The sequence below is a fragment of the Quercus lobata genome, chromosome 4 (genome assembly GCF_001633185.2).
Source record: "Quercus lobata isolate SW786 chromosome 4, ValleyOak3.0 Primary Assembly, whole genome shotgun sequence".
Classification (NCBI taxonomy): Eukaryota; Viridiplantae; Streptophyta; class Magnoliopsida; order Fagales; family Fagaceae; genus Quercus; species Quercus lobata.
In genome coordinates this window covers 44729842-44742654 of record NC_044907.1, presented here as the reverse complement: position 1 = coordinate 44742654, position 12813 = coordinate 44729842, and the positions used below count along the sequence as shown (strand labels likewise).

At 33.2% G+C, this 12813-nt stretch overlaps 1 protein-coding gene across 3 annotated transcripts; it reads left to right on the top strand.

Moving 5' to 3' along the window:
* Window positions 1-3414: 3414 nt before the first annotated feature.
* Window positions 3415-12028, top strand: LOC115987421 (hippocampus abundant transcript-like protein 1). Of its 3 annotated transcripts, none has more exons than XM_031110960.1 (14): window positions 3415-3894; window positions 6582-6693; window positions 7540-7652; window positions 7728-7837; window positions 7937-8122; window positions 8285-8360; window positions 9253-9339; window positions 9949-10029; window positions 10116-10148; window positions 10425-10478; window positions 10587-10628; window positions 11266-11344; window positions 11429-11499; window positions 11589-12027. In XM_031110960.1, the coding sequence occupies exons 1-14, from the start codon at window positions 3664-3666 to the stop codon at window positions 11685-11687; spliced, it is 1374 nt and encodes a 457-aa protein (XP_030966820.1). In that variant the 5' UTR covers window positions 3415-3663; the 3' UTR covers window positions 11688-12027. The 3 variants fall into 3 exon arrangements, with proteins under 3 accessions (XP_030966820.1, XP_030966821.1, XP_030966819.1); XM_031110959.1 differs by having other exon boundaries at window positions 3417-3894; window positions 7728-7850; window positions 7950-8122; window positions 11589-12023; XM_031110961.1 differs by lacking the exon at window positions 9949-10029 and having other exon boundaries at window positions 7728-7850; window positions 7950-8122; window positions 11589-12028.
* Window positions 12029-12813: the final 785 nt, after the last annotated feature.

Below are 12813 nucleotides of genomic sequence, written 5' to 3'. Positions count from 1 at the left end.
TTTAAAATAATGCATAAAAGATGAGTTTTTGATCAAACAATAAATAATATCCAATTAGCATTAAAATTTACATGCATATTAAAAAATATATAAAATATGTAATATATTAGTAGGATTTTCAAAATATGAATTCAATAACAAGTTATTAGATGGTATAACATTACTTAGAGTTACACTAGATGTAACTTACCCAATCCTCTCTCTCTCTCTCTAAAATATAATAAAATATAGTCCTAGATTTTAAAAAAGTTTCAATTAAAAACTCAAATTTTAAATTTATATAAATTTGCCCATTCAAAGACTTCATGTAAATATCAAGTTGAATGTTAGTACAAACTAATCCACAAAATAATAGAACTCTTATTAAATTGTATTTTTCTATTAGAATTTTTTTGTTGTTTTAAAGTAGTTTTAGTGTTTGTATTGTTAGGACATATGTGATTTAATGTTAGGAACATATGTCACTATTTTATGTAATTGGCTAATCCTTTGACAAAACGCACTTTACTTGTAATTGGGTAGATCTATAATATATTTAATACTTCAAGGAACAAGAGTTCAAGTCTAGTATTGAAGCCATGCAAATCTATCGAAGAAACAAGTAAAGAAGTGCTGATTTTTTAAAGCTGGATAGCTGCTTGACACCTCTCGACAACTAGGCTATCTATCGAGCTCTATAGCTTCTTTTTATCACAATCCCGATACCTCTCGATAGCTAGGTCGATCGATCGAGCAACTCTTTGTCCCCTCGATAGCTAGGTCGATCGATCGAGCAACTCTTTGTCCCCTCGATAGCTCCTCGATAGCTCACAACAGATAGGCTCGACACCTCCTTGACACCTCTCGATCGATCGAGCAACAGGCTCGATAGATAGCTATCTATTGAGGTATTTATCGAGAATTACGAAATTCAGATTTATGGATCTGATTTTAGGCCTATGCTTATGTATTTGTGTAGGGTTTCTTTTCTCACAATCCTAGACATATAAGACTTATTTTAGAGGCCCGTCACATAAGAGAATACAATGAGAACACATGCAAAAAGTGATCGATGCCTTATTCTCTCCGAAAGAAGCTACTGCGTCTTTGTGCCTTAGGATTTTGTAACCAAGTGCTTCGTGATCTTCATTGTTGATGAAATTAAAAACTTTGCAGCCAACATATTCTTCAAGTTGGTGTATCAATCACGTATTAGGAGCCGTACATCTTTAATTAGTTACGTACTGAGATTCGTACAAAAATAGTGGCGTTCATATATTGAAGAGTTCAGAGATTCTAAAGTAGTAGAAGGTTTCTGCTGTAAATTCATCTACGGGGATTGTAGAGTCTAGGGATAAAGGTTTTGTACTAGATCTGAAACTTCTCTTTACTATAGTGGATTGCTTTTCGGGAAGGTTTTCCCCCAGATTTTTTACCGTGAAACTAGTTTGTTTCATTGGTTTTCTTGGGTTATCATATATTGTCTTATTTACTTTTCCGCTACATGATATTGATGTTTGTTTATTTTAACAAGTTTTATTCATAATAAATCTAATTAACAACTTGGGTTTAAAATTTGTTAATTTTATCAATCGGGGTCTAAATTTCCCAACAGTTTGGTTTGCGTCCGCGTTTCAGGCTTCTTTTTTTTTTTTTTTTTTTTTTTTTTTTTTTAACCAGCGCCTATTGCACTATTCATGGGTCATAAACAGTACAAATAGGCATGTGAACAGTAATTTTAAAAGTGAACAGTAACCGGAAAATTATTTTTTATTGTTTTCAATTTTTAGTTTTCAGTTTTCAGCAATATAAACGGTATCCAAACGCATACTTAGTGTGAAATTACCATATGCAATTCACATGGATTTGACATGAAGTAAGTTTTAAATACAGTTTATGTGAATTTGTTACTTTTAATTAGTAGTGACTCACTTCACTTTGAGACGGATTTGGGTTTGAAAAATGGGTTCGAGTCTTTGTGGCTTGAGTTGTTGTATTTAATATACGATGTTGATTAGTTCAGTAGTGATTAGGAAGACTTCATTATCAAGACTGAGATCCTCGGGTATATGCCTAAACAAAATAGGATGTCTACAATTGCTTTTCTTTTCAACTATGTCGCTTCACTGTTTTGAAACCCGGACTGGACCAAGAGGTCTGACCGAGAAAACCTGAAACCGGGATGAAAATCGGTTTTTTGAGTATAGAGAACCGGAATTATTGTTAATTCCATGAACCCCTTAAACCGGGGTTGGACCACACGGTTCATGTAGAACCGGTGGCATGAACTGTGCGGTCAACCCCGGTTCATTTTCTTTTATAAAAACAACTTAACACAATTCTATTCTACTTAATCAAATTATCTATCTCTTACAAGGAATATAAAAAAAAATAAAAAATTATAATTAAAATCCTTCAAAGATATTCAACCTTACTTTAAAAATTAATCATAAATTTTAATGTTTTCATGGTTATTATTTTATTTTATTGACTTTCTTATTTAATTATTAAATATATTCTTGAAAATCATTAAATTTCCCTCACATATATAGATATATTAATCAATTTTGCTAGTTTTATAAATTTAATATCTATATTTATGCTTTAATTAATTATTAAATTAATTATGATGTCATCACGGTTCAACCTTGATTCAACCTCAAAAACCTTGAACCTCTTCCTTTTGCGATTCAATGAACGGTCCGGGTTTCAAAACCATGCGTTGCTTCTAGGAATGAAAGTTAAAAACTGAATAGGACAATCCATTTTTTTGGACATATATATCTAAGAGTCTACCTATACACAGTTCTCTCACACAAAAACATGCAATGGGCCATTAGGATACGACACAACATGTCGTTTGCTAACCCAAAGGCCACAAGATGTGAAACGGGGGCTGGCGTGCAAGCAAGTGGAGGGGTAGTCTCTACTCTAGGAGGATTTGCAAAATGGACAAGAGGGCCGTAGCGCAAGTAATTTTTATTTTATTTTAAAAATAATTATAATATGCTGCTAATTTGACAGTTCGAATCATTTCCTTTTTAAACCTCTAAGCATTTTATACATAAAAAAATGCCAATTCAGCAAAGGCGCTTGGCAAGTAAAATTCAACTAATCAAATGAATTTTTTGTTTAATAATACAATTAAATCTATCTAAACTTCTTAAGTTCAAAACTGATGGTCTGAAATTTAATCCATTGTACCGAAATTTATATTTCTGAAATTTGAATATTATTTGAGGGTGGAATAGTCCGGTAAAATGTTAGGATTCTACTTCCTTTTATTAAAATATCATGAAGATTATCTTATCATTATTAAAGAAAAGAAGTTTATAGACAAACTATTTGACACCCATTGATAAAAAATTATTTCTGTAGTTAATTTAGACAAGAACCCGTACAAGTTGTCGCGTCAGCAAAGTAGAGAGACAGCTTGGCTAAGCCAAGATCAAAATCACCAAACATCCACAAGCAAACAAGGCAATACCACAAGCAGAACCCACACCAGCATGTGCATTCTCCTGCAGAGCCTCCGATCACCACAAGATCTCCCGTTTTTTCACCTTATAAATACTTCCCAACATTATTGCCACCACACCAACCAGTCAAATCTCAGTTTCACTCTCTCAATTCAAGTCCCACATCGAAATAACTTCTTCCTTATAATAAATTTTCATCTAGACCATGTTGTTCGACAAATTACTAGCAAAACGACAAGACAGTAGTAGCAGCAGTAGTAGTAGTGGCGGCATGGAGGGAATGAAGCTGATGTTTCACTTGCTACTACCACTCTGTGTCCATTGGATCGCTGAAGAAATGACTGTTTCTGTTCTTGTTGATGTTATTACCAACGCTCTATGTCCTGGAGAGTCAACTTGTACTCGAGCTATTTATCTTAATGGCTTTAAACAGACGGTAGGTAACAAATTCTGTCTTCTTCTTTGTTTTTTTATGTTTTTGAGTGGACGACTGGACTTTGTTGAATTTAGCTCCTGAAAAATATAGAGTAAATATGAGCCATTTTAGTTGGTAAAGTCTCTTACCAATTAAGAAGCACCGACACAGATACATGTACATATACGAGTATTGGTACGATACGTTGATATAGACATGCAAAATGATTCCACATGCCGTACTCTGTATAAAAAATTCAATTATCCGTTTATAAATGGATTAGGTTGATCTAAAATAAAAATATCAATTTGTCAATTTCCACAACATATAGAAAGTAGAAGCTTCTTAAAGTAAATTTATTAATAATATAATAGTATTATATATCTTACAGCCATTGGTTGAGTCAAAAAATTTCTTCAGGGGCAGAATAAATTTACAAATGGTAGAAAGAGAAAACAAATGTTGATGTCAGAAAGAGATTTTTATTTTTTAAATAAATATTTACAAGGGTAAGTAGCATTCATTATAGGTTACGTAATTGAGATCTCTCCTCTCATCACCTGCACTCCCAAAATTATGAGGGGAGGTAGGGTATGATAAGACTAGATGCTCTATTATTTGGAATAATAATAGAGCATCTGGTCTTTTGAGAGCATCTAGTCTTTTGGCAAAATAATACCTTTATCATTTTGGATTTGGAAATATCTTTAATTTTGAGCAACGAAATTGCAAATTATGTATAGGCTGAGTGGATTTTGAGAGCAGTAACTTAATTGTTCCTTGTAAGCATGTTCACATCTTTTAATTAAAGGTGTGGGTCCCCGGTCATAGAGATGTCATATTCATGATATGATTTTTTTTTTTTTTTTGGTTTGTTATTGGCCTCTTGAATTTTAATGTATTTTAGAATATTCATCTTTTGTAAAAATAAAAAAATAAAATCTCAAAAGTGGGAGTAATTATTGTTGTTTGCTTCATCTTTAATTTAGTAGAGTCGTGACTCATGAAATACAAGACAGAAAGTTATAGTTGTGGTAGTACCTTAATAAATGTGACCAAGTTGTGTACCAAAATATAAAAAGACAAGTAACCAGGGTCCCCACCTTCAAGCTTTATTTATTTATTTCTATTTATTTATAATATATTAGCAAAAGGAAATTACAAAGTAATTAAGTGAGATTATTTTTGCCAATTTATTTTACTATTTAGTTTATTTTTGCTATTACTTATGAGTCTTACTGCACATTTTGATACTATTCATGAACCTTACTGTACTATTTCAACTAACTTTTAGTTTTATCTACAATATTTTTTTAAAAAAATTTTCAGTTTCAGCAAAATAAACGGATTCAAAAAGGATCCTTAGTGCATTTGGCTCCAAATTAAAAAGTCAGCTTATATTACTATTCAATTTTTTTTCCAATTATTTATAATTACGACGTTATTACTTCAACTAACTTTTACCTTTGTTTATAATATTTTAAACAAAAAATTTTCAATTTCAATCAAATAAACAAATCCCAAATAGGAGCTAAATACGTAGATCCCATGCAATTAAAGGCAGGAGGGTGAACAGAAGAGATAAAAACGCCATCTCTTTAAGGCCCAGAGTTCAGCAATAATACCAGAGGCAAGTGATAAGCATTTTTGGTATCAAAGTCCCCAGAAGGAGAAGATTCCCAAAACCCCATTAGAGAGTACATCTTTAACTAAGAGTTTTTCCTCATCAATGTCAGAAGACCTTCAATGAGGTTTTTCACAATACCAAGAGGACACAACTTGTCATACCATAATTTCAGCTGAAAGAGTTACTCCCAATTTGCCATCTGGTGCATTTAGAAAAGATAGTATTGCCCTTTTTTATTTTATTTTATTGCGGACCATCTATCAGAGCAAGGTTCAAGGGACTCTTTTTCATGGAAAAGTCTCCATCTCAGCTTGGCTAAAAGAGCTAATATAAAAAGGAATGGCAGAAATGGTGGCTTGAGAAAGAACAACTCTGCCAGCAAAAGATAACAAGTTTGCTTTCCAGCCAGCCAACTTAGCATGAACTCTCTCAATAATAGAGCTATAGTCCTGGGAAGAGTAACCCACATGTTTCAGAGGGAAGCCAAGATATTTACCTAAAAGTTGGGGGTAGAGTGGAAGCCAAGGACATCACAGAGAGAGGATCTGAGATTAGCAGAGACATTAGGGGAGAAATACACTCTAGACTTGCTAGAGCTCACCTTCTAGCTTTCCTCTTTCCCTCTCATTCTGACATTAGTATGTGTCTTTATAATTTGGCTTTTGATATACAGACAAGCGGCAAACTTATCAAGACACTTGAGATGACCAACTTATGGTCCTTTAAAATGTTCTCGGCTCAACTTAACCTTATAGGACGCATGCTGTTATACCATCACTTTAAGGGTCATTTTTCCAAAAATAGATAATAAAGTCGTATTAGTAGTGGTTTCAAAAAAAAAAAAAAAAACTTAATAACTCAACAATTCTGAAATTTTGTGAAAAATATTTTGTATCTAACATTGTTCAAAAGATACTTGTTTTACTTTATGCTCCTCAATTTAATTTTAATCATATGATTGCACTGAGCGATTCGGAAAGCAATTTCTTGCTAACATGAGATGTAGAAGAAGACTGGGAAAAACAACCGGGGAAATTGTCTTTAAATCAAGTTGTGACATATATATTTTAAATGCATGCAGGTGGTTGGAATTTTCAAGATGGTGGTGCTTCCACTTTTAGGTCAGCTTGCAGATGAACATGGGCGTAAACCACTGCTCCTTCTTACTATATCCACTTCCATTTTCCCATTTGGTATATTTCGTTTGAACAACTTTCATGATTCTGTGAAGTTACATGTACAATGCTGCTATATATTTCCTTCTGAACTATGAGAATTATATATGGATATGAAACCCCTAATATGTGTGGCATTAATATTATGTGTTTGTCTCTCCTGTTTCACTATTTTGTTTGTTTTTTTAATTCAATTATAATTCTTTTTAAACTTTAATGTGATTCAGTACTATTGAAGTTACAAATGCTTTTCCTCTAAAAAAAAAAAAAAGGAAGTCACAAATGCTATTGAAGACAGTGGATGGGAAACCATAGATCATGTGCATGTCAAAAGATTGATGATTAAAGCATTCAAACCAAGAAACCATTTCCAAGGCATGAATTTGGCTTCAAGCTAAACAAATCTGACAGATAGTCTGGCCAAGAACTTTTTTATTATTGAAGGGTAATGTGATCTTTTTTGTTTTTGGTGGATTATATATCTGACAAACACATGAAAAATTTTGAATTCCTGCTGATTCTGATTGAATGAATGGCTACTGACTATGTCATTCATCTGAAACTGATCTAGAGTAAGATAAGCACCCTACATGATGTATGAAAGATGAGAGACATAGAAGAGTTAAATGTAATTATAGTTCGACGAAAGAATAAATATAAAAGAAAAAAAAGGGAAATTTCAATTACAACTATACATGATTACCTATTCTCAAAAAAAAAAAAAAAAACTATACATGATTACCTTTCAAAATTGTGAATGACATTAATGCTTTCTCTGTACGATGCTATTAGCAGTACATTAATGATATTGTCAAGATCATCAAGTGAATTTACAAATTTGATTTTTCTGTATTCTTTTTTCAGCTATACTTGCCTGGAATCAGTCTACAGGATTTGTATATGCTTACTATGTGCTTCGTATAATATCTTTTATTCTAAGTCAAGGGAGTATTTTCTGCATTGCTATTGCTTATACGGTAAGAGTTATTCCTCAGTGATTGATAATCATGAATAGGGAATATTGAGGGGTCTCATTTTCCCATCTTTTGCAGGCAGATGTTGTTGAAGAGAATAAGAGGGCAGCAGCTTTTAGTTGGATAACAGGCCTTTGTGCTGCTTCGCATGTCTTGGGAAATCTTCTGGCACTTTTTCTCCCAGAAAAGTACATTTTTCCTGTATGTTGCTGCTTTAAATTCAGCATTAGCCACACGGCCTTAATTCTTTCAAATTTTCCTCTTGTCAATTCATTTTACAATTTCAGCCTTTTGTTTCAGGTTTCAATAGCTCTCTTGATCTTTTGTCCAGTTTATATGCAACTCTTTCTGGTTGAGACGGTTAAGCTGGCTCCAAAGAGGGACCAAGATTCAGCTTGCTTGACTACGCCAATTAAAATTATCCAGAAACGATACAAATCAATGAAAGATGCTGCTACAATAGTTATGAGCAGGTAATTTTGTCTATGATCGAGACAGCTTAAAATATTCTCATCTTGCATTACGTAAATACCATATCTAAAATCTCTTAGGCAGTCTTTTCAACCAAACCTTTTTAGCTGCAAAACATTATAAATTTTCTGTCTGGCTAGAAGCGCTTCGTTTTTCTTTTGCAGTCCTACATTAAGAGGCATATCTCTGGTTTCTTTCTTCTTTGAGTTGGGAAAGTCTGGCATCAACTTTGTCTTAATGGTATGTTTCCTATTAGTTTGTCATTTTAACAAGCAAATAGATGGTTGCATGCTGCAATTTCCTCTTGGTACCATCATACAACATCAGATATTTCAAAACTATATATAATTTTTTTTTTTTTTTTTTGATGAACGACATATTCATTCAGCCATTCCAGAGTAGTTTCAGTCAGAATCTTTAAAGCAATTATTTTGAAAAAAAAAAACTTATATGCAACAGAAAGCTTTTGTGAGGCTTATTGTTGCCACCAATCTAAATTTGGCCAAAACCCGATTGTCATTATAAATCAGTAATTGGCACCTTGTGTGATTTGGGGTTGAAAAATCAAAGAAAAGGGAGAAAGGGAAAATGCCCTGTAAATGTAACTTGTAGGAGTAGGATTTGTTTGCAATGTGCTGACTCCAAAAATAGATAAAAATAATTTTGATTATAATATAGAGCTAAAGATGTCCAGTTTTAAAGGAAATATATCATAGAACTTATAGAAATAGAATGTGGAAGGACTAGAAGAAAGAGAAATTGGTTAAGACTTAAGACATGAAGCAGGAGACACTAGAGAGCTTTATTCAGGGGAGTTTGAATCAGAGGAGTCGTGACTTGGTTGCTTAACAGTTGTCACAAGCATATGTCCTGAACCCACCAGAGTAATTTGAGAACTTTTGCGCTGAAACCCGTGCAGAAAAAGAAAAGGTTTTATGCTTCAGCCTTGCTAGGGACTACAAAGCCAATGGCTTTCTTATTAATCAATAGATTAGGATAAGATAGTGCTAGATTTATCTGCTCATAAGATAATTGCAATTTAACCAATCCATGATGTTGAGTAATGATAGTTCATGAAACAATGTTTTCTTTTTGATTCAATGACTTGATGGTTATGCTACTACCTGTGCAGTACTATCTGAAGGCAGTTTTTGGTTTTGACAAAAATGAGTTCTCAGAAATTCTGATGCTCGTGGGATTCGGTTCAATTATTTCACAGGTGAAGTGTATTATAGAGCAAAAGTTTCCTTTTATTTACTTAAGAGATTGATATTCCCTTATACTGAAGATGTGAATTATTCTTTAGCCATCAGTCAAGGTAGCATATCAATATCTGCTAGCATGTTATTTTGTTATCTGCTTGGCATATGCCAGAGTTTTTCTCTAAATCCTCTGCTTGGTTGCTTTGAAGTTATCAAAATAAGAATTCTTCCAGTGGTGTTGTAATGGTTGTTAATTTGTCTTCTGGATAGAAAACAATGCTAAGGCATCGTGGTTATAAAAATGAAACAATTCTTAGGGTTGTTATTCGGTTTTATTGTTTCCCCTCTTAATGAGCACAATATTTTTCATATTTGAAAATTTTTATAATTAAGAAGTTTATTTAATGAGTTATGGAATTGAGCGTACTGTGCCTCTTAATACTTGATTCCTAATAGCTTATAATAAGATAAGAGCCCTGTCATACTACTGGCATACATGAATTCTCTCTTGTCCAAAATAATCCGTATGATGTTCATGTTAAGGATGTTGTTTTCCTTTATGAAAAATTTAAAATCCTTAAGAAATTCTCTTCCTATAATATGTTCGGTTTGTGGTTTGCTTCTAGATGTTGGTGCTTCCACTAATAAATCCATTGGTTGGAGAGAAGGTGATATTGTGCATAGGAATACTTGCATCAATAGCTTATGTAAGTCGCTTATAATTTTTACTTTTAATACCCCCAGCACAAATTACAAAAGAAAAGAAAAACTAATGGTTCTTTTTGCTGTGCAGGCATTATTCAATGGCCTTGCATGGGCGCCATGGGTACGTGCACACTTGATGAATGTTTTATTTAACTCTATTCTAAAGGAAAAATTTCTGACACAGAAACACTTGAGCAGAATCTTTTATTTATTTGATTTTTCTTTAGGCTATTTTGAATTTTATAGTTTCTATTCCTCCTTTAGGAGTTATAAAATCAATCATGTGTTAATCAAGACTTTGTGAAAGTAAAAACTAAAATTTTCCTAGTTCTTTTTATTTTTTTCAACTGTGGATACATTTCTCAGTCAGTAACAATGTAACATTGCCACAATGCAGGTACCATTCATGGCTGCCACATTTAAAGTGGTAGTTGTCCTTGTAAGACCTGCTGTAAGTATTGGAATCATCAATTCTTTCATAAAATAATATTCAATGTGGTTATTCAGTTCACCTTTAATTCTAATGGTCTTTCAATTTTTCCCATCAAATTACATGCAGACTTATGCCATTATTTCAAGAGCATCGAGCTCAAACGATCAGGTTTGAAAAATGCCTATGATCCCATTACCTACAGTTCTGCATTCCATAGTTCTTGATATTCTTTCTGGAAAATTATGATTTCCACCAAAAAAAAAAAAAAAAACTTCTACTCTTACTACCAATATAAGGAAAGACCTAGTTTCTGTATTCTCGGTATTGTCATATGTAGAGTGAGGCTGCTAAATTAGATAACGTTGTTTGAGGAAAGCTAATGCTATCATCTCATATGTCACACTACTCATCTAGACCTGGATGTTTTCTGCTTCTTTAGATTGAACTTTGAACTCAGTTGGGAAAAATCAGGTAGATTCATCATCATGTGTTCAGTACAAATCAGATCAGCATGACATAGTAGTGAGTTTTGAGTTTAAAGTGGCGGCTTTCTTGGCAAATTGGTCCAATTATTTTTCTCTTTCGATTATTTATCTATGGATATCGAATGAAATTGCTGCATGCACTTGACTGATAGAGAATTTCAGGAGTACGCTAAACGAAAAAAAATAAATAAAAGTAGATATGGGGTTCTCCCGTATCAAAATAACTTGCTCTGTGTTGAGTTACTTCTTGAGCTAAATAAATTACAAAGCACTTGAACTGTGGTCACTCCATTGACATGCATGCTCAATTGTTTGTGCAGGGAAAAGCACAAGGATTTGTGGCTGGTGTGGAATCATTATCAAGTTTGTTATCACCACTTGTAATGAGTCCATTGACTTGTGAGTGGCCTAACTCATCTTTTAATTAGGTGAGTGTTAGAATCAATTCATATGTATTGCTAACAAGTTAAATTGTTGTTTCAGCATGGTTCTTATCTAGTAGTGCTCCTTTCAACTGCAAAGGTTTCAGTATTATATGCGCATCTGTATGCATGGTAAGCACATACCCCCCCTTCTCTCTCTCTCTCTCTCTCTCTCTCTCTCTCTCTCTCTCTTAACTAACTCTGAATCTTAATCTCCTCAGATGATTTCTTTATGTTTTGCTTGCCTGCTTGAACCTGGGGCACCTTCAAGCAATAATTCAGAGGATGACATTGAATCACCATTGCTAAGTGAGAGTTGATTGTTTGTCTCGAGTTGATATAAATATTTGGGGTCCCTTGCATATAGTAATGTTGTAATTGAATTAGAGCAAACAAGCTTCCAATGTGTTTATCCTTCAGAAACTTCTCTTAAACTTTATACACCCTTGAGCTGCAGAGGATGACATTGAAGCTTTACCTCCAAGTGATATAGTTCATTGTTGTTTTTCCCAAGCGTTTTGTAATAGCTTTTATAGGTGGTGATGTTATATTTGGCATCTCTAAAAACACATTCCTAGGTACAAATATTTATGAATTGAATTCTAGTTTTTAAAAAGTTTCAATTAAAAACTTAAATTTTAAAATTTATACAAATTTGTCCATTTAGAAACTATCATGTAAATATCAAGTGGAATGTTAGTACAAACTAGTTCACAAAATAATAGCATTTCTATTAAATTGTATTGTCTATTAGAATTTTTATGTCATTCTAAAGTATTTTTATGAGAATACAATATGCAATTCACATGAAATTATCAAAGGATTTTGATGTCAAGTAAGTTTTAATTACAGTTTTTGTGAATTTGTTACTTTTAATTAGCAGTAACTTGTTAGAGATTAATTGATATGAAAAGATTTAGAAAATTCATATTGATTCAAAACTAACTCCAAATTATAAGGGAAAAATATATAGTTTAGAGTTTAAATTGTTGCAAGAAAAATGTTTGTATGATCTTAAATACTCCCAAGATCAAGACTTATCACTTACGTATGAAGAAATTTTCCAAGAATCTTGTAGTTGTATTTCAATTGACGTCTTCAAGTGTTTTTTTCTCTCTAGGTTCTCCCAGGAGTCCTAGAGGTGAAACTTTTTCATCTCTGTACGAATATTTCTCTCATCAACATAGTAGAAACGTTTGGTTTACATTCCATGGTAAGAAAGTCATGGATGATATCTTGAATAGATGTGCGAGTTTACAGCTATCAGAGAGGGAGGGAGCAGAGGTTATTGTAGATGCTCCAATGACAGAAAGTAACAGAGTGTTGGCCGGGAAGTTCTTCACGAAATGGCATGTGAACCTGGAGTCGGTGGCGCGGGTTCTAAGATCGATCTGGAAAGCGAACCAAAGCTTCGAGGTTAGCGACTTAGGAGATAATAAGGCTCTC

Coding starts and splice junctions, on each gene's coding strand:
- LOC115987421 (XM_031110960.1), top strand. CDS start 3,664: ATGTTGTTCGACAAATTACTAGCAAAACGACAAGACAGTAGTAGCAGC. Junction 7,653..7,727: donor GCATTGCTATTGCTTATACG/GTAAGAGTTATT, acceptor CATCTTTTGCAG/GCAGATGTTGTTGAAGAGAA. Junction 10,030..10,115: donor TACTTGCATCAATAGCTTAT/GTAAGTCGCTTA, acceptor TTTGCTGTGCAG/GCATTATTCAATGGCCTTGC.